This window comes from Gekko japonicus, unplaced genomic scaffold (genome assembly GCF_001447785.1).
Source record: "Gekko japonicus isolate JY-2015 unplaced genomic scaffold, Gekko_japonicus_V1.1 scaffold4098, whole genome shotgun sequence".
Taxonomy (NCBI): Eukaryota; Metazoa; Chordata; class Lepidosauria; order Squamata; family Gekkonidae; genus Gekko; species Gekko japonicus.
This window is the reverse complement of record NW_015161535.1, coordinates 80,508-107,570: the sequence shown is the minus strand read 5'-3', so window position 1 is coordinate 107,570 and position 27,063 is coordinate 80,508. Positions and strand designations below refer to the sequence as shown.

At 43.7% G+C, this 27,063-nt stretch overlaps 1 protein-coding gene across 1 annotated transcript in view; it reads left to right on the top strand.

Moving 5' to 3' along the window:
* The first annotated feature begins 10,114 nt into the window (after positions 1-10,114).
* Positions 10,115-27,063, top strand: part of PCOLCE2 (procollagen C-endopeptidase enhancer 2) — a 45,402-nt gene continuing 28,453 nt past the window's right edge. Inside the window, exons 1-2 of the mRNA XM_015429279.1 lie at positions 10,115-10,209; positions 16,157-16,262. Coding sequence (XP_015284765.1) covers positions 10,115-10,209; positions 16,157-16,262 — 201 coding nt within the window. The remainder of the gene's footprint in view (positions 10,210-16,156; positions 16,263-27,063) is intronic.

Sequence of the window (27,063 nt, the reverse complement as noted above, 5' to 3'; positions counted from 1 at the left end):
AGATTCTGCCTGTCTGAAATTCCCCAAGGCTTACAATGGCATGCAGACAGAACTTGCCCGTGTCTGAGGGTGGTCTCCTCAGCTCAGAAGTTTGCTTTCTGGAACTGTGGCAAAATGTGCCCTGAAGCACTCTACAGATTATATTCTGTAGATAATCAGGAGGTCTCATCATCCAACACTGTAATTTCAACTCATTTTATGATCATTATAAAACAAATGGCAAACATTATTAAGCCAAACAGACAGCCTTTCAGTTTACTTGGCTGACAGCAAATAATTTGCCCACGGTGACAGAAAATTAAAATGTACCAAGGATCTTTGTAAAAGTAAAATAGACTGAAAATTTACTCACATTCAACGTTAAGAATTTCCTTTTCAAATTAAAGAGGAGGGCTGCAGAGCTCTAGAAAGGCAAGTTGTGCTTTTTTACTGCTGAACAGCAGCAGAAGAAAGTTTGAGTCCAGTGGCACCTTTAAGACCAACAAGACTGACATGCACACTTCTTCAGATACAATGAAATGGAAATTACCAGGCCATGCATATAGAGCAAGGGTGTCAAACATGCAGCCCGGGGGCCGGATTAGGCCCCTGGAGGCCTTCTATCAGGCCTGCAGTGGAACTGGCTGTCTTCTGCTGCTTCTTCCAGTTATGCTGCTGCTGCATCATCATAGGTTTGCAGCTTACAGATACACACCTGAACAGCATATTCAAGATTGCAACAGCACAGATATTTTGATGCAATAATTCAGAGCAAGAGGTGTCAGTTATCAGACACTGTTAAATAAACAAAATATTGCAAGAGTGCTAATGTTTTAAGCATGTTTTTATTTTAAGTTAAAAAAACCCTTTGGGGTTGTGTCCTTTATAAAGTTTATATCTCCACTACGTGCCATTACATTTTATGGCACACGTGGCCCGGCCCAACAAGGTCTCATTTATGTCAGATCTGGCCCTCATAACAAATGAGTTCAACACCCCTGATATAGAGCATGAACAGTAAATTAGCATACAGCATAATGAAGATGTTTAACAGATTCAAGGACCAAACAGGAATAACAAACTTAGTTTATATGGTTACCATTTGTTTGGGTTTAATGCGGGGGGGAACATAGTGAAGGAAATAAATATGTCAAAATTGGGAGTTGAAGGGCAGATGTATCCTTAATTGTGGAATGCTGAGAGGCTACCCACCTGAATCTACTGAACAGCAGGTAAATGATGCAAGTAAATATGAAAGAAATCAGACTTACCTGGAAGATGTCTCCCTATGCTGACTTGGCCGATCTGGCCACATGGATCATGCCACCAGGACCTCAAGGGGCTGCCCTTAAAATTCCAGTTGGTACAGAATGCTGCAGCTCAGTTACCATCAGGGCTAGGCAAAGCATGCACTTCACACCCCTTCACAATTTGGTTACTGATCAATTTACCATGTTCTATTCAAGGAAGGCCTGGCGTGAACTGGTCCATGGGGTCGCGAAGAATCGGACTCGACTGTGCGACTGAACAACAACAAATTCAAGGGACTGGTCATCATCTACAAAGCCCCTCATGACCTTGAACCAACATATGTGCTGGATTGCCTCTCCTACAGTGCTATCATGCGAGTCTTGCTCTTCTGAGCAAAACCTTCTGAGGGTGCCACCCTGCAAATGGGTAAGATTAGCAATGGTTTGTACACATGCATTGTCTTCTGTGGCTCCCACTTTGTGGAAGAGGTCAAGAAGACTCTCACACTTCTAACCATTTTGTAGAATGTGCAAAACAGAAATGTTCAGAAGGGTATTTTTATAGAATGTGCAAAACAGAAATGTTCAGAAGGGTATTTTTTTAAAAAGAATTAAAACTGTAGTATAATGGAACAGTTCAGGAGAACATTTTTAAACTGGAAAAAGATACTTGCACATTGCAAAGATTGTATGTTTCACCTTGCTTTTAAATCTTCTACTTTTCTGTACTGTCATGCCTTAGACAGGGATTTATTTATTTTTTGGTTTGCATCATTTTCTAATTCTGTAATCCTAGTCCTATTGCATTGTTTATTGGATGTTTTATGCTGTCTAACTGAAATATTTTTTATATTTTTGTAATCTGCCTTGAGTCTTGGAAAAGCGTTGCCACGGCGCGGCGGGATCCCACGGACCCCCCGGCCGTGCCGCCTTTTCTCCCCGGCACGATCAAACGCCGGGGAGAAAACACGGCCCTAACCGGGGGCCGGCCGAACTGCGCATGTCCGAGCATGCGCAGTTCGGCTCCGGGCCGGGGTTGTGCCGGCGCAAAGACGCGCTGGCGATCAAACGCCCGGTTAGAAGCGCCGCTGCCATTTGAACCACCAAGGTAGGTGGTTCGGTTTGAGGCGGCTTTGTGCGGGGAAGGGGCAGTTCGGGCACGGAAGCAAGACGCTTCCCAGATGTTGTGGTGTGATCGCGCCGGTTTGATCCGGCCCCGAACTGTCCCGCTCCCGGCCCAAATCGGCTAGTGTGAACGGGACCTGAGTAAATAAGGATGTTGCTCAAACCATACATGCAGGTGCACTGCTGAAGCACATTTCCCAAAGAGTGCTAGCCTAAGGGTTTTCTGCACCCTATGCTAACCAGCCACTGGATCCCCCCCCCAGCTGCTAGCCACAGCATCCCTGCCATGGACTAGGCTGAGCCACTAGCAGGCACACATAAACCTGGGCATCCCTGTCCCAGCTACCAAGCTAGCATGGACCCAGACACACTTACCCTAGTTGCTGCATCCAAGTCAGGCTCACTTGGACCCAAATGAGTCTGCCTCAGCCACCATGCCTCAATTGGGCTTACAGGGACCTGTCCATGCTCATCTTAGCTGCCACATAGGCAGCCAGCTACGAGCTGCCACCACCCTGCAAGGTAGGTGGATAGGGAGCCCAGCAACAGGAGAGCTGGTGGCTGTCTCCTTTTCTTCTTCCTGGGTTGGGCAAGCATGCCAGGTGAGCAGGCCCCAGTGACAGCAGTGTGGCCAAGGTCACTTCTGCTCAAGATTTCCACTCTTGATAATAGCTGCTTGGCTGCTCATCTGCTCTGTCACCCTAGACAATAGCCAAAGTCCACTTAATGAGCAGACTAGGCCTGTTTCCCAATAAGAAGTTTAAATATATCACTGAAAAGCTACCCAGCTAAGTAAGAATAAGTTTAGACAGCTTATGTATCGTCCTCTCGTATTATCTCTTTAGAGATGAAAGGAGCAGAATGTTAAGATGCAGTTGTAAAAAGGGAAGAAAGCAGGTGTGATCCAGGAGATCTGTGATTAAGATAGCCAAGTGGTTTTTTTCAAGACGCTAAAAGCAGCTATGGAGAGGAAGGGGAATTTTAATTGGAGTCACAATGCTGAGAGTAGGGGTTAATTCTCTTCCCTTGCCATTTTTCCTGTTGCAAATTGCCTGTCACTGCAATTTGCTCCATGGGGGAAGACATACAAGTAATAACATGGTACACATTCAAAAGTTACTGCTATAGCCAAAGGCCATTATTGCAAATAGAAAAAAAATGGTACGTACTGATTTTCTTCCATGGGTCAAATAGTGTTGGAAGTTCCAGATGCAGTGTCCCTGTCTCAGACCTCCAGACTGAGTGGCAAGAGAAACTAGATAGGTAGACAGGCACACTGACCTTTCTTCCTGTATCTACTCTTCTGCCACTGCCCTCTTTGATATGAAGATTGTGTTCTCAGGGATCAATTTCCCCTTTCCTCCCCCCCCCTCTCTCTGGATGAAGGTGTGCTCTCTACCTGCAGGCACCAAGAGAGGGACATGCGGTCCTTTCTTGGCACAATCTTTTAGCTAGTAAATTAGCAATCTATCAATCTCTGCTCCTTCCTATCCAAAGTGTACTTCTCAAATAAACAGAGAAGTATTTCTCTTCTAAACTTGCAATGTGGCTCTGTGTAGCTTTCTCAGCTGAGTAACCTGGTAAAGTGACACCCCTGTATCTGTAGCTTTATTTAAGCACTCTGCTAACTAATGGTGACTGGACTAACCACACCAGTTAACCTCAATAAATAGTAACAGTCAAACAGTCAGCCCACAGCATCATCTACTGGCTTATCTGGTTCCACATACCCACATTGGTGGCCAGAAAGAGACAGTTTCCTCCCAATTTGCCCTTTTGTTCAGAGGCACCCCCCCCCCCATACCTACTCAGTTGGAGGCATCCCAGGGCCATCTGCAGCCAAGAATAGCCCTTCATGAGCCTAATGCACCTGGGGAGGCCTAAGCACACCGCGGCAGCAGAATGGCCACAGGAGATTATGGCAGGGAAGCCACTAAAAGAGACACTGATGGATCTCTGCTCCATATGTGAAAAGTGAAAAGGGGGAGGGGAACCCAGTTACACTCAGGAGAGCCCTGGCATAACGAGCCCAACAAATATATATCTCTCTCTCTGAACCAAGCTCATACCTTAAATAAAACTTTGGCCCCTGCCACACGGACAGGAAACTGCAGAGGAGAAGTGTGGCTGTTTGCCCCGGGGCAAACTAACATGCAGTAAAGCGATCAGACCTACTGTGGAGGTTCTGTGGAGGTACTGTGGAGGTTCCATGGCAAGGGAGAGGTGCCGATCACAACACACGCCTGCGCGCAATGAAGAAGCGCGCGGCGCGGCGAACTGGTTTTCTTTTTTTGTGTACACTACGAATGCGCATGCTCCGTTGGGTGCGTGTGCGCATCCACGGAGACGTGGGGGGAAAAAAACCCTTTTCCGCAAGGGGACATGGGCGGGCGCCGGATACCACCGGAAACGCGATCAGACGCCCGCCCTTGCCCCGCAGTTTCTGGAAACTAGTACCTCCAAGGTACTAGTTTTTTGCTGCGCTTTTTCGGCAGGAAGCCTCAGTTGTGCCACGGAAGCACTACGCTTCCCAGATGTGCTGGTGAGATCGCGACCGGAAACTCCGCTTGTCTTCCGTATCTCTTGCGTGGCTAATGTTGCGTGTGACCGCAGCCATAATACATTTGTGACAGAGCATTCACACTTCAGTGCTAAACATTAAATGAAATGTGTCCCGCTAATTCCCTCCCTCTCCAGGGGACAAGGATGTGGAGGAGCCTCAGCCAATGGAGGGAAGAGAGGCTTTGCTCTGTAGCTCCTGTGCGATTGAGAGAGCCTGGCAAAGCAAGTTTTGACTCAGAAGGAAGTGAGAAAGAAGCAGATGAGAGCCAGTTGCTCGCAGGCTGGATATGAGCCCTGTGGGGGCTGTATCTGGCCCTCGGGCCACATGTTTGACAACCCTGGTCTACATGGCCTAGTCCTTGGACTGGAGGGAGAAGGGGAAGTCAGGGATGGCCCTTCCCCGGGGAAGGCAGGTCCAGGAAGGGCCAAGAGACAGGGGGAGGGAGCTGGGTGGAAGTGAAGCCCCTCCTCTAGGCCTACTGGAGACCCTGCCAGGGAAGAAGGGAACCCTGGAGGGTACTACAGATATGACCTCCACCCCTGGGACAGAGGAATTGGACACCTTCGTTTGGTCACTTGGATTATTCTAATTTGTCATAGGTAATGACAGGCAGTTATTTATCAACTAGGAAAAATAATAATAATGATCTTAATTTTTATTTGTGAAAAAGTCTTTCCTGATATTCTAGTTGAAGTGGGTTTAAACATATAATTGACCAATACTAAACACATTATCAAAAAAATTGTAAAAATACATAGATAAAAGAATTCTCACAGAAAACAAAGCAGTATCTGGGCAAAGGAGCATCATTTCCCACCAACTCCTTAGTATTCATGTATGCATGTAAATGACCACAGATTGAACTTTTATAAAAAGAGATAGCAACCCGTCTAATTAAAATTTTAAAAATTCTGATCAAAGCAAATGTGCCATCCACAGTATATTAGAGTTGTTTTTAGCTCTGTAGAGGAATGATAGAAATAGGACAAATCCTATCCGTCATACTGATAGAATTTGGGATTCAAAGAACGACTGTGAAGAAATAGAGTGCTTTCAAATGTCATTTTTATTTGGCAATAAAACTAATTTTAAACTATTTTTCTTTTTTCCCTATAGGCAGATAAAGCATGATCTCTCATGAACAAAAACATGTATGACTCAAGCCAAGTATTTTAGATAATTTATATTGCATTTATTTATTTTTGTTGTTGTTCAGTCATACAGTCGAGTCTGACTCTTCACAACCCCATGGACCACACCACGCCAGGCCCTCCTGTCTTCCATCATCCTCTGGAGTTTTCTTTCCTATGCAGTAATGTTCTTTGCAGCATCGGACTTTTCTTTCACCATCAGACACATCCACAGCTGAGCATCCTTTCAGCTTTGGCCCAGCCACTTCATTCTTTCCGGAGTTACTTGTACTTGCCCTCTGCTCTTCCCCAGTAGCATATTGGACACCTTTCGACCTGAGGGGCTCATCTTCCGGCGTCATATCTTTTAGCCTTTTGTTATTGTCCATGGGGTTTTCTTGGCAAAGATACTGGAGTGGGGTGTCATTTTCTTCTCTGGGTGGCCCTCCACGGCATAGCCTGCAGCCTCATCGAACCACACAAGCCCCCTCGTCATGTCAAGGCAGTGATCCATGAGAGGTTTATTTTACATTATTTTAATTTGCCTATATAACATTACAGTATCTCAAAGCTAGAGCATGGTAATGTACTCTACGTGGATCTGTCCTTTAAGTTAACTCAGAAACTCCAGTGGTACAGAACACCAAAGCTTGGTTCTGTTGATGGCTAGGCAGAGCATGCATATTACACCCATTCTGCAATTACTCCACTGGTTACTGACCAGTTACTGAGTTTCATTCAAAGTAACAGCCACTACCTACAAAGCCCTTAATAGCCTTGGATCCACATACCTACAGAACCACCTATCTTGCTGTGCTTCACCACAAGAACTTTGCTCATCTTACCCAAAGCCTTTTGAAGGTGCCACCCTGCCAACAGGTAAAATTGGCAGCTACTAGTCCACATGCATTCTCTGTTGTGGCTCCCATCTTGTGGAACATCTTCCCTGAGGAGGTCAGGAAGGCTCCTAAACTTCTATAATTCCACAGCAGGTGTAAAAGCAGAAATGTTCAGGAGGACATTTTCATAAAAGGTGGTACAATTGTAGTATGATGGAACAGATCAGGAAAACAGTTTTTGTAAAGGAATAGGATGGCAATCTATTGCAATGTTTATTGCATGATGTTTCTTTTACTGCATTGTCTTCTGCATTTTTGTTTATGGTATATTATTACTTCAACAAGCAGATATCTGGATTTACTTTCCCTGTTGCATGAGAAAAATGTTTCTTTTACTGCTAGTTGGGGTGATGCCAAAATGCTTTCTAAACATTTCTGTGATGCCTTCACACACAAAATGTTGTCTGTAGTAGGGAATAACTTCCTCTAGAAAAACTGTTAAGTATTCATATAACTACCACATATGCAACAAGGCCTATGTCCTGTACATCCTCTCCAACACCACTAGAACAATAAAGCTTATATTAATAATGCAAGATACCATCTACGTGATTTTTAAAGACAGACTCCATGAACTTCCATGAATTTTGATGCAGTTCATGGCAGTTTGTGAAAAGCAAGAAACAGGGTTAAATGGCTCTGAGCCATTTAAACCCCTGCTTTCTGCTCATAATGAAAACCAGATGTTTGGTTTAAATGGCTGCTTCCCCCCAAAAGCCACAGCTGTGTGCCCCTTGAGTTGCCCTGCACTGCACATACTTGTTAGAAATGAATTGAATAAAGACTTCTGTCAAAACTCTTTAAAGTATTCTAGAATTGTATTGCTGGAAATCAATCAATGGATTAAAGGCTTATTATAAAGTTGAGACAGGGGAATTGTGAAAATGGGGAAGTCAGACAAATAGCAGCAGTCAGCTTGCACAAACATCTCCACTCACCTTGCAAAACGCTACATTTAGCAAAAAGCAGAAGTGGCATGCGGCAGAACTATTTCACATAGATTATCTTTTTAACTCTAAAACTTATACTAAGCTTGCCTGCTTGCTGTGTATTGAAATTAAGAGTGTATTGCTAGACAACTGTCATAAGAACATAAGAACATAAGAGATGCCAATGTTGGATCGGGCCGGGGGCCCATCCAGCCCAGCATTCTGTATCGCACGGTGGCCGGAAGTATGCTGACTGGCCTAAAATGAGGAACCTGGCATTTTTGACTCTGATAAACAAGTCTGTTGCAGAGATGATGGCCCAAGACAGGCCTGATGAAATGGGACATCTTGTGGTCTGAAAGTCCCCATTTACGAGAAGATCGTCCCGATTTATGAGAAGACCTTTCCCAGATTTACGAGAAGACCTGTCTCAAGATACTTGCGGTGGGCTGTTGTGGGTTATGAAGAAAGATTAGGAAAGAGTAGAGGAGGTTAATACCATGTTTGGCATAAAGGAATTATGCCCTTTTTGGGAAAGTAGTGGGCTTGTCTAATAAAAAGCAGAAGTGATTAGGCGACCGGTGATTGGAAGCTGTAACTCTTGACTCTCAGTTCTGGGAGGCGGAGAGGGTGTTTCTTATTTTTCTTACCACGCCGGGACAGGATAAATATCTGCTACAGAACCCCATTCGGTGTGTTCTCTCAGTGCCTACTGGGCGGTGAGGGGCACCTACTGCTTGCAAGCTGTATCCAAATAAAACTGCTTGACTGAAGGAGACTGTCTTGAGAAGTTATTAATGGTAAGCGCAAAGTGCGCTGACGACATACTAGTGAGACAGCTTGTGAAATTAGTAATCTTGCATCAAGAAAGCATTCAGAGTGGTGGTGGGTTATCTCAAACCACCATGTTTAGAAGTTCAATATATGTCATTACTTTTCCAATACCTGATGTACCACAGCACATGTCAAAACAATGTCTAGATTCATTACTGGAATCTCAAGCATTATAGACCTGAACACAATAGGAGTGTACACTTACATTAGGTGTAAATTCAGTGGCTCATTCTTTTGTGCAAATGTTTTGGAAGGAATACAGTTACTATTAAGACTGGAACAACACTGATAGAAAATAAAAGGATGTGGAACCACTAGAGGCAGAAGAACAAAAGCCGCCCTGAGCCTGCTTTTGTGGGGAGGGCGGGGCACAAATTAAATAAATAAAAAAGAATAATGTGCCCTGAATACTCACTAGTGTCATGGGGTACTGCAGTTTTAAGTTCTTGCCGTGTGCCAATTTCATGTATGCCATTCACCATGTGGAACCTGAGAACAAAACTAGTTTAAGAATACAAAATCCTATGTGCACCCACATGGCAGTAAGCCCCACTGAATTTACTGGGATTTAGGACCAGCGTATTTATTTAAACATTTGGAATAATAAAACAAAGCAAGTCAGTAAAAGGTATTATTTTAAGTACCATCCTTGCAGTAGCATGTACTACTGTGAATCAGCTTTTGTGTGGCATACAAACATTATTGTGTCGCTAACAAGAGCTCAATTCTGCCAACTCATACATATGTGCAGGGTCCTATACTGAACTGCGCTCCAGTGACGTGGGGGGGGGGCTCCTTCAGAACCTCAAAAACTAACAAGCTTTTGTTCTAGCATAAACTTTCGTGTTCTAGAGGGCCACCTGGTCAGATGTTTATGCTAGAATAAAAAAGCCTTTTAGTCTTGAATATGGTGCAAGATCCCTGCTTATTTTTGCTGCAAGACACTAATAGGGCCATGCCTCTGGAATTATTACCATGACCAGAAGGCCATATTATATTTCTATGAGGACTCCCTGGGCAACAGTGCCCAGCAGGAAGGAAAGAGCCACTCTTCAGTTTACATCGCCGTTGCACACCAAAAGCCCTCAGCAATAATTTCCCAACGGGGTTTTCCCCAAGGCGGCCTCCTCGTGAAGAAGGCGCTCGAGAACTTCGTCCCACCTCAAAGCGCTCCACTCACCACCAAGGGGGAGGAGGCCGAGGGGGTGGCTCCCTCCGCCCTGGGGACGAAGCCCATTCTCTCCTCCCCTCGCCTTGACGAACAAATGGGATATTCACGAGGAGTCGCCCGAGGAACTCCTCCAGGGACAGCGTCGCCTCTACGCGGCTTTATAAAAGTGGTCCCTCACCAACTCCCGCGCCGCCGTCGCCCAGGAGCTGCCTCTGCTCGGACCCGGACAAAATAATGAGAACAGCCACCTCGTGCTCCTTCGTGGCCCTGGGACTTTTGCTGGTCGCCGCAGCTCAGACCTCCAAGAAGCGGCAGCCGCAAAGGCCGAGGTAACTCTCCTTGAGCTAGTCAGCCCCTGTTGCAGTGTGGGCGGTAGAACAAGAGCCCGCGAACGGCAGATGCTCTGCGGACACCGAGCTGCTTTACTGCCCTTCCCTGGCCACGGACTGCCCAAGCAGGACAGCGCGGCGTCCCAGCTCTCGCTGCCCCCACAGGGCATCGCACCAGTAGGCACTCCCAGCAAAGTGCTTAGCTCCCGCGTGGTGCTGAGGGGCGACCCACAGTTTGCTCCCGCGAGACTCTGCCGGCTTGTTGAGGTGGACAGAGAGGGAGAGTCCGCTGCCGCGTTGCTCAGTCCCGCGCGACGGGGAGTGGAAAAGCATTTCTCTGCCACAGAGAGTCGGTGGAGTGGGACCACGTCCTCTGCCAATAAAAGGGGTTGCAGTTTGAGGACCAGCGCGAAGCACGGGTTGGGTGCTGCTGGGAAGGTTTGAAGTAACAAGAATTGTCTGAGCATGTGCAGATGCCTAAATATCGGGGTTAGGGCGCAGAGAGTTTCACGGTCAAACGGTGTTGAGCTCCTGTGTAGCCTTATAAGGGTTTCCAGACCATGCTGTCCCAGGCAGCTATTTGTTCGCCATAGGTCTGCTGTAAACGCTGAGATGTTTGAAAAAGAAGCGTATGCCTGTAGCACGCAGTGGATGCATAGCAGACAGGACAGCTGTGATTAGCCACTCAGCACGTGTTAACATGCACAAGAAGAGGGCTCAGCGCCCCCCCCCCCGCCCGCTGTCTATTTCAAACGACTCCCCCCATTTTACAGATGCAGCCTACGACATCTCTTTATCATGAAGGAGAACGGGGGGGTGGGGGAGCTTTTAATCCTTTCGTCTGACTTTTTCTCCTTGGAAAAAGCCGGCACCTAACTGCTTTCATTGGGGAGGGGGGGCGGACGGGACCATATGGGTTCCCACAACACAAAGCAAGTCAGAGTTGTTTTTTGCCGTGAGAAAACTGCAGGAGGGAAGGGTTAAGGTTCCTTCAGTCTTTCATTCTATAGTGTTCTCTTCTCCTGACCAAGCAACCCCGGAGGCTGCATTTGTAGAAGAAAAAAGTTTTAAAACTCAACGCGGGATGTGTAATTGAGTTGACAGTTTCAAACAGGATTCTCTCATTGACTGAATCCAAACCTTGCAAAGAGCGTGCAACTTGAGCTGAGCCTGTGCTGGACCCCTACCCATTGGCAGTGTTGATTAAATAATACGACTCCAGGCCAGTGGTTTGCATGAGCCACCATCCCATGTCAGTAACAGACTTTATTGCAGTATGCTGTACTTATGCGGGGAGGGGAGAGGTTTCTCCCATACTGCAATAAAGACTTGTACTGACATGGCATAAAGTTGAGTACATAGGAAGGAACATTTCATACAGCTAGTTCAGTTCTTCAGTAATAAAACCAAGTTAATTTATTACGAAAGCATAGAACTAATTATAGAAAATATTCCCCTGCAGTCTCAACTTTAATGATCTAAAAGGGATTATCTGACTTACTCTGTATTGCTTTTATGGGGGGGGTTTTGCTCTGTACACAACCACTGAAGCGGTGATGTACCACTGCTCCTAATATTCTGCTAAATTCTGCTGCTCAAGTTGATGCAACAGTTTATCTACTGAGGATTGAATCCACAGAGCCTTTTTCAGGAAATGCACAGTGCCAAGCACATGATGAGGGATGCCAGAATGTTCTCCTGTACCTACTTTTTGTAGATCTTTCTTCCATGGTTCTTCTTTAAACAATGGCCTGGGAAGTCAGGAACACTCAAGTTCAGAAGTGCTGGGGAACATCAGAGTTAAGTTTATAAAAGTGAACACAGGGTGGCAATGAATACCTCTGTAGTTTAGTGACACATCTGGAAGACAGGATATGGAGATTTTGAGATTATAGCATTATTCAAAGGCTTTGGTATTGTCCACGTGGAGACAACCTGCTGCGTCTACCAACGTACTGTAGCGGCTATAGGACTTCCACTTGGCAAGTTTCCCTGACCCATTAACCCAGAGGTGGCCATCTCTGCCCACGCTACAAGAGTTTTTTCACTTTAAAAAATCAGCAGTTGAATATTGTTGTAATGATTGTTATAATGATAAATGGATATTTATTTCTCAGTGTGCCCAGTTCTGTGGATACTTAAATCTAGAGACTGGAGCCATGAACAGACAAGACATCTTTCTACAAACTTGAGGAAAGCCCCATGTTTGCAGAAAAATCTTTAAAATAATAAGACTGACAAACTTTATTGTAGCATAAGCTTTCAAAAAACACAGCTCTCTTCGTCAGATGTATGGAGGGTAACTCCTCTGCATCTAAAAAAAATAAAGGGGTTAAAAGAAACACAGAATTATAGAAGCAGCACCTGCAGCTTTAATAAATGAATGCCCTCAAGTAGCCAATGCTAGGCAGCCCCATCAGTGTTGCCAGCCTTGGTTTCTGTCAGGGAGAAGGGGCATGGTGCTCTGCAGGGCTGTTTTGGCCTTTGAGGGAAGACTCTTTGGGGCCAGTCTTGGTTAGCAACCATCAAGTCAGTTGCTACCACATCGCTTGCGTGACTCACCCAGGCCTAGTTGCTGGTTACTGTTCAACAGGGGCCAACCCATGAAAGCCTAGGGTTGCCAAGTCCTTACCGTCTGTATAGCGGGGGAGTCCAGCGCTGCTCTGGGAGGCTGCAGTTACGTCACCCGGAAGTGACACAACCACGTCGGACACGCTGGGGCCACAATCATCCCAGGGGAAACCATAGAGTTTTCCCTCGGATGACCGCGGCCCTGCCCCCAACGCGGCCGACGCGACTGCGTCACTTCCGGGTGACGTGCTGACGCTGGGCACGTCACATGCTTTGGGGGTGGGGTTCCCCCCGGGGCCCGATCCGCCGGCAGTGGGTAACGGGCCTCTCGGGCGGGGGTTTCCCCACCCCCGGGGGGACTTGGCAAGCCTATGAAAGCCTGTTGTGTTGTAGTGGTTAGAATTCTTGACCAAGATATGAGAGACTCAGGTTCAAATCCTTATTCTGCCATGGATGACTTTGAGCCATCCTACCTCTCAACCTACCTCACAGGGCCATAGGATAAAATGGAGGAGAGGAGAAGCTGCTTTGAGTCCTCATTGTGGAGAAAGGTAGGGCATAAATGAAGTAAATAACTATTAAATATAATAAATGAATTAAGTGAGCAGTGACTCATGAAAATTCATACCCTACCACAAATTTTGTTAGTCTTTAAGGTGCTACTGGACTCTAAGTCTTTTCTACTGCTACAGACAGACTAACATGACTACCCATCTTGATCCATCTTAATAAATATAGTTGAAGATAAGGGGGCAGATAAAAAGTTGTTTGGTGAGTGGCTGAGTGTCAGAACCCACGGCTTACAACGAAGTACACGCATTCAGGAACGGTTATACTTTTATTGCAAAGCTATAGATGCAGTAACACAGGCACTGTTAAGAATGGCGGCAACCCATTGAACATAATAGGATATAGGGCATTCGTATGCACCCTCCCCCCCATGGCATGGGCCAGTTAGCTACCCTCCCGCGCGCGGGACCAACTAGGAAACGGTTAGGTGGCGAAAGCTGGGAAGCAGTAGTCTCTCACGGTACATAGGAGACTTCCAGACAATACATCCGCCTCCTGCACATCTGTAGCTATAAGCATTTCAGCACAGGCAGAACAGCAGAGGTAGGAATGCAATAGCAATTACCAAGACACAGAATGAACTCCCCAACCCCCATGGCAGCATAGCTGACACTGAGAAGGAGACAGTGAGGTAAGGAAAGGTGAGGATACGGGGTTGTGCAGTCTTAAAGCTACACCCTTTTAAGGCCACTAAATGGCAAGATGCATAGAAGGATGTAATCAGTGTTCCCTTCTAAGCTGAGAAGGAAGAGGGGGGAGTGTCATGAAAAGGACCAGTTTAAAACTATCCATTCAAAAAAGTAATCATGCCACTCATAATGGATAAGAGCCATTGGTACTTTTCAATATTTTTATCAAAGATCTGGATGAAGGGGTAGAAGGTCTACATTTAATTTGCTGATGATACCAAATTGGGAGGAGTAGCAAACACCCAAGAAAATTCAACAAGACCTAAATACTCTGGAGAAGTGGTTAGTTGCAAACAGGATGCAAGTCAGCAAAGATAAATGCACAGTATTACATCTGGGCCACAAAAATGTCAAGCACAAATACTGGATGGGGGATACGTTTCTAGGGAGTAGTGTATGTGAAAGAGATCTTGGGGTATGAGTGGACTGTAAACTAAATATGAGCAGTCAGTGTGATGTGATTGCAAAAAAAGCAAATTCAGTCTTGGGTTGTATTAAAAGGACCATAGCATCGAAATCGCAGGAGGTCATAGCTCCTCTGTATACTGCCTTGGTCAGGCCGCACCTTGAGCACTGTGTGCAGTTCTGGAGGCCTCACTTTAAAAAGGATGTGGGCAAAATGGAGAGGGTGCAGAAGAGAGCGATGAGGATGATCAGGGGTCTGGAGACTGAGCCCTACGAGGAAAGGCTAAGGGCCTTGGGAGTGTTTGGTTTGGAGAAGAGGAGATTGAGGGGGGACATGATTGCTCTCTTTAAATATTTGAAAGGCTGTAATTTGGAGGAGGGCAAGGAGCTGTTCCACTTGGCAGCAGAGGACAGGACCCAAAGCAACGGGTTTAAATTACATGCAGAAAGGTATCAGCTGGATATTAGGAAAAACTTTTTCACAGTCAGAGTGGTTCAGAGGTGGTAAGCCTAAGGAGCTGCCTAGGGAGGTGGTTAGCTCCCCTTCACTGACAGCTTTCAAGAAGAGGCTGGATGAATATTTGTCAGAGATGCTTTAGGCTGGTCCTGCATTGGGCAGGGGCTTGGACTAGATGGTCTGTATGGCCCCTTCCAACTCTATGATTCTATGATTCAACTGCTGATAGCTAAGTAAAATAGGTCTAGTCAGGATAAGTCATGATATGCAACTCTAACTAGAAAATTATAGGTATAGAAGAACTAATTAACATCTGTCAAGGGTGGAATGAGATATTAACACAGAGTAAGAAATGTCAGAGTCCCTGTTAAGACCTGGCAGAGAAAGTGCGTTAAATGTCTTGATGAATGTTAATTAAGCAATTTCCCTTTGTATTCTTCCTTTGAAGTTCTTTTTAGAAGAATAGTGACTTTAAGATCAGAAGCAGAATGCCCTCAGAGAGTAAAAGGTTGACTATATGAGTCTGAAATCAGCATGCTGTGTATCTTTTAACATTAGTCAATAATTTTCCATATCTCTGTCATCTCCTGTTCTGACTAAGATGGGGATGAATCACTGATGAGTGTTGTTCAGTGGTCATGCCATGGCTACTCCACCCACCTATGTGGAACTTGGTTTCTCCCCCCCCCCTTTTCTGCCTCAGAGAGATCTCTTTTAGTCTCTTTTAGTCACCATGTGTTCTTCTAGGTATCAAAGAATATTTATTTTACTTCATTTATAAACCACCTACTGCAAAGATTTCTTAGATAATACATGTATGTAATGCACTTTGAACTAGATTTGGCACAGTAGTAAATTTTCTGCAAACACTAGTATCTTCTTGGCCTGTGCTTCCAAGCAACTGCAGAACATATTCCGTAAGCAGTTTTTGGTAACGTGGAACTTACGACCATTCTTGAAAGTTTGTCTCTGAAATGTGGCTCCCCAGCTTCCCCAAAAGACCCATTTGTACCCATTAGAAATATATTTACTTGTGGGATAGGCCTGGCTGATCAATTTTGAATTTATGCATTACATATGTCAGTTATTTTAAGGTGTCTATATTGTATTACATTTTAAATAACTACAGAGAATTTAATTGCTTTTCTCAGATGCCTTGTACATTTTATGAGTGGCATTTCAGATGACAGCTATTCTCTGCAGCCTTTATAGTACTATTTCTGAAGTAAGTAAAGTCCCCCTTTTCCCCCTCCAGGTCTTTTAAATGTGGTGGTGCTCTAACTGGATTATCAGGGTTTATTGGCAGTGAAGGATACCCAGGAGTCTACCCTCCAAACAGCAAATGTACTTGGAAAATCACAGTAAGAACTTCTGATGTAAAAAAATATGCTGAAAAGAATGGCATGCAGTGTTGCTCTATTACTGGAACTTTGTATTGGTCGAAGGATGCCTGTGATGATATATCGGTAGTATTACAGTAATTCATCATGATGGACTACTTTAAGATTGTATTAAATGCAGTGATGAAAAGTACAGCATCCAGTCTTACTGAGATAAATCAGTAGTGAAAATTCCATAACTTCAGTTGTGGAAGGGTTCTTTAACAGTGAACTTTTATGTCTAATGAGAGCTTGTCTGTTGACTCCAAGAAAGTCGGGCCTCTTGCTGTAAATCAGTCTATTTTTGGAGTGTAGGCTTTAATGCTAGAGTGTGTGTGGACTGCAAGGATAAGGAACACTGAATGAGTTCATCCTGTCTCCTCCCATAAAAGAGCCCAATTAAGACATGCCCATAGTTTATACAAGGGCACTAGGCACCTTTTTATTACGCATTTGTAACTGAAGGCAGTAAGCACTTTAGAAAGGAACATGTAGGCTGCTTCACATGTTATGAGTAAGATAATGTGGGATAGCACATTTGGGGGTATTATATGGAGGGGGGGCATGCATGTTTTCCATTGTGTATACACATTAAACTAGATATATGGGCTTCTTCCTTTTAAGACATGTTTTTAATTGAAAAATTTCAAGTAAACAATACAATCTACCACATATAACATCAGCACATGATGCCAGGTTCCAAGCCTCCCTCTCCTCTCCACCCACCCACACAGTCAAAATGTCCAGTGTAATCATTTTCTGTCCATAAACACAATGTAGATGTATACTGAGCTAAATCAGATCTAATAGGCTTCTCCAAATAAATTGTTAACAAAAGGCACACTTCCAAAAAATTGTTCTTCTTGTTAAGCTGTCTAGCCATTTTTAAATGTCAGTTTGTGCATGATAAGAACTTCCCACACTTTTAAGAGCTACTGCTTCCTTGTGGCTGTCCTGAAATTTTTCCGTAGTTGAGCTGTGGAAGTTTTGGCTGCAACAAATGAAACAGCTACTCATTCTGTGCTTATAGGTTGGTTTGATTATCAGAGGATCAGAATGATAAGGCAGGACGGAGATCAGTGTGACAGTTCATTTTTTTATTACACATTCTTCAGAAACAATGGGCGCAATCACACACACAAGTAGCCACACCATAGCCGTGAATGCCGGGCGGATTTAAAGGGCGCAATCAGGCACAAACATCTGGGAAGTGCCCCGCACCCGTTGGCAACCCATTTTGCTCTGCCGCAGAAGCGGAGTAAAAAGACACCAGGGGAAGTCTGGTAGCAAACGGGTTGCTATGGGCCACGGACGGACTTTCCTCTGTCTGATCGCTCCACCGCGCTCTCATGGCGTTGAGATGGTCTGAACAGGCCATCCTGACTCCGTGCAGTTGTTCCTTCCCCCCCACTTCTCAGTATGCGCATCATTGCACACTCCATAGGGAGCCCTCAGTGCTGAGATAAAATTCATCGATTCCCCGTTTAAGCACATTGGGAACAAATGACAAAAGAAAAAATGACTCACCCGTGGTTGCGTCTGATCATGCAGTGGCGGGCTGCCCCCACAGCATCAAAGGACTGTGTGATCATGCAACTGCAGGTCAGATTCCTCTAGAGGAAATAGCCTCGCTTCCCCCCTGCCTTATCTCGCACATGTGTCCACCACCATCGAATTGTATCATTTATGTAATTCATTTGTACCTCACCCTTCTCCCCAGTGGGGATGCAAAGGAGCTTACGTCATTCTCCTCTCCCCCATTTTATCCTCACAACAGACCTGTGAGGTAGGTTAGGCTGAGAGACTGTGACCGGCCTCAGGGGATTTGAATGAGTATCCCAGATATGAATCTAACGCTGTTAACTACTTCACCACACTGGCTCTCACACTTACACTGTGTGGTACAAAGTCCAAAGTTGCCCACATCTTTCCATGAGCCATCTGTCTTAGTTGCCCCCTCTATGTCTTTGGATCCCAGCAACAGTTTAAGTTTTCCATATTGGCCTCAGAGGAATACAAACACTGAAATGTTCTTGGTCTCAGTTTGCAAAACCCATGCAAGGCTGTCAATAACCATTTTGCAAGAACTGAGAACTGAGGCTGCCAGTGTTAGGATGTTTTGCAGGTCATTAATTCCTAGGGTTGCCCTAAATCGGAAGCAACTTTATAGCACGCACATGCACGCGCACACACACACACATACATTTGCAGAAATCTTCTGAGATTGATTTGCTAATTAAGCCCAGTGTAAAGCAGTATCTCTTCAAGAGGTTCAGTCGTTCATTCCTTTCAGTGTAGAAGTCAGTCATTCTGTTTCTCTAACTATAGAAGCTGGTCATTCTATAAAATTCAGTGCTTTATATTACAGCCTTGACACAATCCAAGAGCCTGTGGTGCTACCACAGCTGTTACCGATTGTCTCTTGTATAGCAAAACAGAAAGCGTCGCATGCCAGTGGTTTTAACATAATCTCCTTTTTGGCAGTCCTCAGTGATTTAAGTTGAGTAATCTAAGAACCCTCAGTACATACAAGTGTACAAGAATATGATATAAAAATAGTACTCAGAACTGTCACAGACTTTAACTGGATAACTTAATATGTTCAGTAGCTGAATTCCATTAAAAGAGTTGTGAAAGAAGATTTTGGGGGGGGAATCCCGTTGCATGAACATCTTCATTCTTTTTTTTATCTGTGTTGTATTTAATCTGTTGCTTGAAAGCTGCCTTGAAGATTAGTTGATCAAAAGGTGGAGTATGAATTGCTACAGTAAAATAAACAAAATTGTGTTGGCTCTTGCTTAACTGAGTTAGGGGGATCTTTCTCCCTCACCGGTAGACTGATAACGGTGGTTGTGTTATCATCTGGGAGGACACGGAGCATTGTGTGGGAGAGGTTGGAAGATGAGTGAGGAGGAGTGCTCCCAGTCTTCCTAGCATTCTCTTGTTTTCAACCATATAAGACCATCAAATTGCTTCAAAACTACCTATGTCAGTGAGGTCAGTGCCCAGCCTTTTTCTCTAGTCATAATGAAGTCACAATGAATGTAACCTCACAATGCTCCATGTTCTCCTCAGTGAGGACATTTATTGTATTTTTTTATTTAACACATTTTATGCCATCTTTCCACCCGATCAGGGTCCCACATTAAAAAAAACATTTTAAATTATAAAATAATTCAAACCCCCCCCCCCCACAAACAATACCAGAACCAGGGAGGCGGTTCAATAATGGTTATTGGGGGGTATGCCAAACGAAACCAAAAAGTCTTCATCTACTGGCAGAAGCTATAGATTGAAGCCAATCTGGTTGAGTACAGTGGAGAATACACTTGCCGAGAAGCCAGTCTGGTTGAGTACAGTGGGACTGATGAAACCTGTACAAAACATATCTTCAAACTTCTTGTATCTATGGGACCAATCCTAAGCCAGTCTCACTCAGAAGTCCTATTTTGTTCAATGGAGCGTACTCCCAGGGAGGGGAGGGTTCTAGTTAGGCAATGGTCCCTCTAAGCTGTGGAGTCTTGGGAGCAAAAATTCTACTTTGTAAGCTACTGGCATTAAAGTTGTGAGTGAGCAATTTGGCTACTGCATACATTAGTTTGCTCTGGAGCCATCCTTCCTAAGACAAAAATGTGTGAGCTGGAGGCTAAAAAACTGTGAGCTAACTCACACTAAATCAGCTTAGAGGGAATAGTGGTTCTAGGTGGTCTTTATGACAGTCATATCTAAGACTATAGTAAAACACAAATGCCACAGAGGATTGTAAACCTTAGCTGCAGCTTTCCCCAGTGAACAAAGCATTGGGAGGATCTCCTGAAATTACAGGACAGACACCACTAAATAATTAAATTCAGCAACAAAGCTTCTCAAAGATAATAAATGGAATATATTATAATTTAATTAATCATAACTACTACATTTTGATTAGTTATAATTAACACAGTTGTTAATTACAGGAATATGGTTTATATTCACAGGAATATGGTTTATATTCACAGTATTATTATATAACCATGGTGCTCAATGTTGATCTAGATGCAAGCTGAACACCTGCTGGATTGTGACGTAATAACGGAATGCTTCTTTGCTGTTATCAAGTTTTCAACATTTATATCCTGCCCTTCGACTCGATAGGCTCCCAAAGTAATAATTAGTACCAATTTTTTTTTAAATCACCATGAACTGTTAGCATACTATTATTAGTAAAAGGTAAAGGTTCCCTTGCTCGAAAACCAGCCGAATCCGACTCTAGGGTTGCGGTGCTCATTTCCGTTACAAAGCTGAAGAGCCAGCGCTGTCCGAAGACGTTTCCGTGATCATGTGGCCAGCATGACTAAACACCAAGGCACACAGAACGCTGTTCCCTTCCCACTGAAGTGGTACCTATTTATCTACTTGCAATTTCTTGCTTTCGAACTGCTAGGTTGGCAGGAGCTGGAACTAGAGACGGGAGCTCACTCTGTCATGCGGCACCCGGGTCTCGAACTCCTGAACTACCGACCTTCCACAGCCTGCAGTTCAGCGTTTTAACCATTTGAACCACCGCAGCTCCAATACTATTATTAGCATACTATTATTGTAAGAATAAACCTATTGTATAGACTTTTGTTATTTAAAGTAATGTTATTAGCTTGGCATTGACAAGTCTTCACTGGCTCTAGGAGCTGGCCCAAAAAATTAAGGGCCAGACTCATTTTTAAACCTTCAGGGTTTTGTACTCTAATGATCAGATTTTCAGATTATTGCTACCACAAAGCCTAATTCTGAACACTTCACAGTTTCTTGTCGTTTTAGTCATGCTATGACAAAATGTGTTGTAGTATATAAGTAAGTCTTCTACAAATAAATAATAGTGGTATAGTATTGCTGTGGATTGCTGTTCCGTTACAAGTTTATAAATAAATAAATAAATAAATAAAGGTGTGTGTCCTGACAGCCCAGGCTAACCTGATCTTGTTGGATCTCGGAAGCTAAGCAGGGTTGGCCTTGGCCAGTACTTGGATGGGAAGACCACCAAGGAATACCAGGATTGTGATGAAGAGACAGGCAATGGTAAACCACGTCTGAACATCTCTCTTGCCTTGAAACTCCCTCCAGGGTTCACAACAGCACAACAAAAAATAACCTCTAACTTAACTCTCCCTCCTCCCAGCTTTGCATAACTTCATTATCGCTTTTAAAGCCATTTAACTGAATATTGGAGCAATTGGGTAAGGAATTTATCTACTACCACTCAATCATGTAAAGATAACATATAAATAAGCAATGATAAGAACTTCACATACACGCATTTTTATGTCATACAACAAAACATAATTCCTTCCTTGGGATCTCCAGACAATGTAGATAATTTTTTTTCTAGGGCTGGGAAAATAACCTTCCAAATACATATAAATAGTAACATGTTCATATATTGTAGGATCATACATATTGTAGGATCATCTGTTGATCTTTGTGCACACCCAGCAGACTGGATTCAAGTAGAAATTAAAGCATGAGGTAGATTTTTTTTTAATAACAGTGCACGTATTTACATATAATCAACTACCCAGAATTTAATTCTAGTCAAAGCACAAGAAATGATATTACAGAAACTTGACTGGATAAAACACTGCATGACAGCTATGGCCGTATCACATACATACGGGACGTACACATTTCCTTCCAAATTTCCCTCCAGATTAAGCCAGTCTAATTTGTCTTGTTCAGATAATAAAGAGGTACCAGTGTGTTTACTGTCCACCATTTTTCTGCTTTAAGTTTCACCAAATGTATAAGGCTTTCCGTGCATATGTAGCTTGCTGTTGCTACAGCTTTCTGTTCCTTTTGTTCAAGTGGAAACCTCTACCCCTCGGTCAGACAATTATTTTCAGCATCCACAATTGCATCTACAGTCTTTTTAGCTAATAGAGAGGGTCCAGATTGCTAGTTTGCATGAACAGGGCTTTTGGTTTATTCGTGCAGGCTTTGTTTAATGACAATTAGGTGTCTGTCTCCTCTTCTAGATAAGAACTAGCCAGGGGTCGTTTCGTAGAAAAAGAGCTAGGGGAACTCATTAGCATAACTCATTAGCATATGCCACACACCCTGACATCACCGGAAGTGTGTCATAAGGCCACACACCCTGACATCACCGGAAGTGTATCATAAGGCCACACACCCCGCCCCCAACGGTCCCGGCCACCACCGCCGGCCTTGCAGCTCCACTGCTGAGCCCCATGAGGGGCCCGGCGGTAGACCTGCAAGGCCGGCGGGAGTGCAAGGAAGCCCCGCGAAGGCCCTCCCTGGCCCCAGGCAGGCAGGGGTGGGGAGAGGCAAGGAGGAAGCAACTTACCCTCCCTCTTCTCCTGCCTCCTTCTGGCTGAATGAGGGCCGGAAGCGGGGCGGCCGGAAGCAGGGGGCGGGGCTTCGTCATGTGCCCCGCCCCCCGTACCTCACCCGGGGGAACTGCGTTCCCCCCCGAAATGACCTCTGGAACTAGCATGCTGGAGAATAATGCACACTAGCATCCATATTAACATGTGAACTAACAAGTGTATATCTTTTCATTAGCTAAAAGAAAAAGTTCATGCAATTCTGTTAAGTGCCTCCACAATCAATTGGAGTTAAGGATGCTACAAACTGAATAGCTTCCTGCATGTCCAAATGTATGCTATATTTGTATACATTTTTCAGAACAATTTTAAATTGTTCTGAGAAGTGACGGAGAAAGATGTTTTTTTAATTCTATCCCGAAATAGATGAGAACAGAAAAATAGTTTGCCTGCTCTTTACTAAGAAGAACACAGACTGAACACAAAACTGATTAACCCATGAATGAGAATATTATACTCTTGACTCAAATGAAAGCAGCATCAGACCCTGAATAGCTGTCGTTAAAAGAAGAAGGAGCGTGCGCGGACGCCGAGCACCAGCCCAGCGGAGCCGGAAGGGACGTTGCCGGGCCGGAAGCAGGCGGAGCCGCGCGCCTCAGGAGGAAAGAGCCACCACCGAACGCCAGAAAAAGAACACCCGCCAGTCCAGAGACCCGACCGGAGCCGAGCCAAGCCGATGAAAGAAACAACTACGACAACAACAACCACCATAGGGGGGTGCCGGTAGGCTGTCCCATCCCCGTATACATTGTGGCCCTAGTTAGGGGGAAATGGTGATTAGCACCACCAAACCTGTAAGCCGCTCAGAGACCCCTAGCCAAGGGATTCGAGCGGGATAGTAAGTTGAATGTTTAAAAAAAAATATAGCAGAATTGGACATCCAAGCAATAGTTTATTTTCTATCACTTGGATCCGGGTAGTTAACACAGCAAGAATGTTTTCTTTCCCTGCTGAGACAAAAGAAATGAGAAAATGTTTATGATTTAAAACGCTAAAATAAATCCTTGCAGACATGTATCCTTGACATTTATGAAATCACGGTAACAGCTGTGCATGAAAACTCCATTCAGAACAAGTGCTGAGATCTGGCTTCCTGAAAAATATTTCAGCCACTGGAAGTCTTTAGCTAAACAGATATTTTAAAACAAGTAGACAGTATGGAATAGTGAACAGAGTGGTACTGGAAATGGGGCGTTCCCACTTCTGTTTCTAGTTTTGCCATAAGTTTGGCAAATCAGATCTGTGAACTTCAATTTCCTTCTGTCCGATAGATTTCATTACACAGAAAAGTTTGGTAATGCTCAAAGACAGATTATCTCTGCTTGGGGATGCATGCTATGTCTGAGTTCAAAACACGAAATAGATTTGGATCAACTTCTGCATATCCAGTTAATTATTCATCCCTTCTTCCACTGCTCCCCTTTTTCCTTTGCAGTAGTAACTATCGCAGTTGTTTGGTGTTCCTGTTAAAATCTCAGCTGTGGAAACTATACAGGTATGGTGAAAGACTTAAATCAAACAATGATTTGGCTTTATGTGAATGAGGTCTAGGCTCACTAAACTCCTGGCCCCTTTCTCCTTATTCTCCCATTCTGTTCACCTCCCTTTGCATGCTCAGAGTCAATGATTTCTACTTTAGAGCAAATCATAGTTAGCCATTTACACTTTGCCTGTAAACCACGATTACAGTCCATATTTGAAGCTGGTTTGCAATCTTGGTTTGGATGGAAAGCAAAATCATTGTCTGCCAGTGCAGATGTAAGAGTAAATTATATGGTTGGTGTTAATGCAGAAGCACTAATTGACTCTGACCATGTGGCCAGGGGGTGGGGACGCCCAAGCATAGAGGCACCAAACTATTATTTGGCTTTACAGCTGAGCCATGCTATGGCATCATAGCATCATGCATACTTTTCGCTTGAAACTGGCTTTTCTTTCAAAACATTTCTGTTTGTCTTGTCAATCAAGGTTCATAAATTAAAGAAAAGAAAAACAACAACAGTGATACAGGATCTGTTTTAAAACTGGGATTTTGAATGTAGTTTTGCGTGCCTACCGCCTCTGTACCTAAGGCTGCTGCTGTTGTTATGCCAATAAAGGTTTGTTGTGTTGTTGTTGAATGTGTTCTCATAATATGCTGGCAACAGTGCATAACTTTTTATAGTGTTTTTTTTTTGCTGTACTATAGTATGGATTTGAATATGATTTTATTATGTATATGTCTATTTTTTATACTGATGTGCACCACCTTGAGTCATGCTCCACAGGGCAGCTTTACAAATCAAAATAAATAAATAAATACCCTTTTATATTTCTGTTCCTTGAGTGGGCATTCCTGTTTCCAGAACCAATGACCAACCACTGCTGTGGAAAAAAGGGGTTACCCACAGAGAATCCTGTGATCCATCAACTAGATCTCACATGAAGGCACTGTCATTCATAAAATCTTCACCATTTTGTTTGAGGCCATTCCCAGATACTTGGTTGAGCCAAAAGCAGAGACAGAGGCCATATGAGGAATATTCAGCATCAGTTTTGGAGGAGCGTGAAATATTCATAAGATATCTCCTTGTTAGGGAGGGAAGGAGGATACCACCTACCATGGAGGCAGAAGATGTGCTTCCAAGAGTAGACAAGTACAGGAAAAGCAGAGAGTCCCTTTGTTCAAAGTCCCAGCTAAAATTGAGATTACGCCTTGGAAACATGGGAATCATCACTAGAGTAAGTGAACAAACATATTCCTAAATGCATGGAAAGCATACAAGTGCCATAAGAGGAAAACAAATCTGAATTAGCCCCCAGTCATTTGTCTGGAGTTAGGTGAATTTGTGGGTTATAGAAAAAGCACCAACCTTCAGCTGTTTGTATGCAGTACCCTTACAGGGAGCAAGAAAATAAGTCAGACAGAGGAGCTATGTCTGCACAATATTTAGGAAATTAGGGCAGCTGTGATAGGGAAAATAACTCTATTTTTCTTGGAAAGGGAAAAATTAGCTCATTTTTTCCCTAGAGAAGGGGAGGGAGAAAGGGTGAGAAAGAGGAACTGCTGATTTATAATCTTGCTTTCTCTTTTCTGTTAGTTCATGGGTATCACAGCTCTCTATTGAGGACAAGCCAAAGATTTTGTACAGCCCAGAATAAAATTAATATGATTTTTTTCATTTTTCTTATCAAGATGCAACAGAAAGAAACCATTAGATCATATAGTCATAGTTATATCGGTTTAATGTATCCAAAACCAGCTCCTAATAGGAAAGTTAGGATTCCAAGTACTTCATGTACCACACATGAAGGGGCCTTTCTGGCTTCCCTTACCACTGAAGCTTATCTTGCTCTCCAAAAAGCTGCTCCTACAGTTTGAGACCATTAAGATCAGTACTTAAAGCAGCATGGCGGGGTGGGGGGGTTACAGCCAGAACAAAAAATATATAACCTTCCAATGCATGGGTTGAAATGTTTCCTGCTTGCAGATGGAGCTCTTTTTGTATCCGATCGTATTTACATGCCACTTTTAAACTTCACTTTTCCCAGACAGCATACAGATAAGCAATTACATAAACCAAATGAAATATATTAAAATAACCTCGCAAAAATAATTCCCCACTTTGGCAAGAAAATCAATGGATAATTCTGATTAACTCATACTATTCCACTTTAAGGGGTTGTATGGATAAAATGGGTAGAGGGAGAGGAAGATCCATGTATACCACCTGGAGCTCCTTGGAGGAAGGGTGATATTTAAATTAAATTAAATAAATATTAAAACTGGGGTACTGCAATGACAAAATGCCTCAACTTTATGTGAAATTTCTGTATTATATTTATAGATTGGAAAGTAACAGTTTGCAAGATCTTTCTAAACAGATGGCGTAGTTTTCTTAAGACAATACGTTTCATGGGTTGATTATAACAGTTTATTAATTTTTCTGTTGCAGCTCTGAAAGTGAATAGTTCCATCTTGTGTTTAGTTTTACAGCGGTAAAAAAGCACCTCTATTGAACATTTTAATACAAATCAATTAATGTTGTAGTTGGCCCATGTAAGAGGTAATTGTTTGACATAGTTCATTATTTTGGGAATGATGTGAGCACAAAGAATTTACACATATTTGCCTCACCTTACATATCTCCTTGTGGTTGTGATTTTGCCAATTATTAACGAACTGTGTAGGACTGTTGCAGACTGTAATCTGAATGGGCCCGTAATGTATATGGTGGAGAAACATCATGAATCTTGGATAAAAGTGTGGAATTTGATACTATTAATGCGAGCAATACCATTTAAAGAGAACATTTATAAAATGTTCTACAGATGGCATTGGACGCCAGAGAGGATAGCGAAATGCTATGCAACAGCTAATAGAAACTGTTGGAGATGTAAAAGAAATATTGGGACATATATACATATGT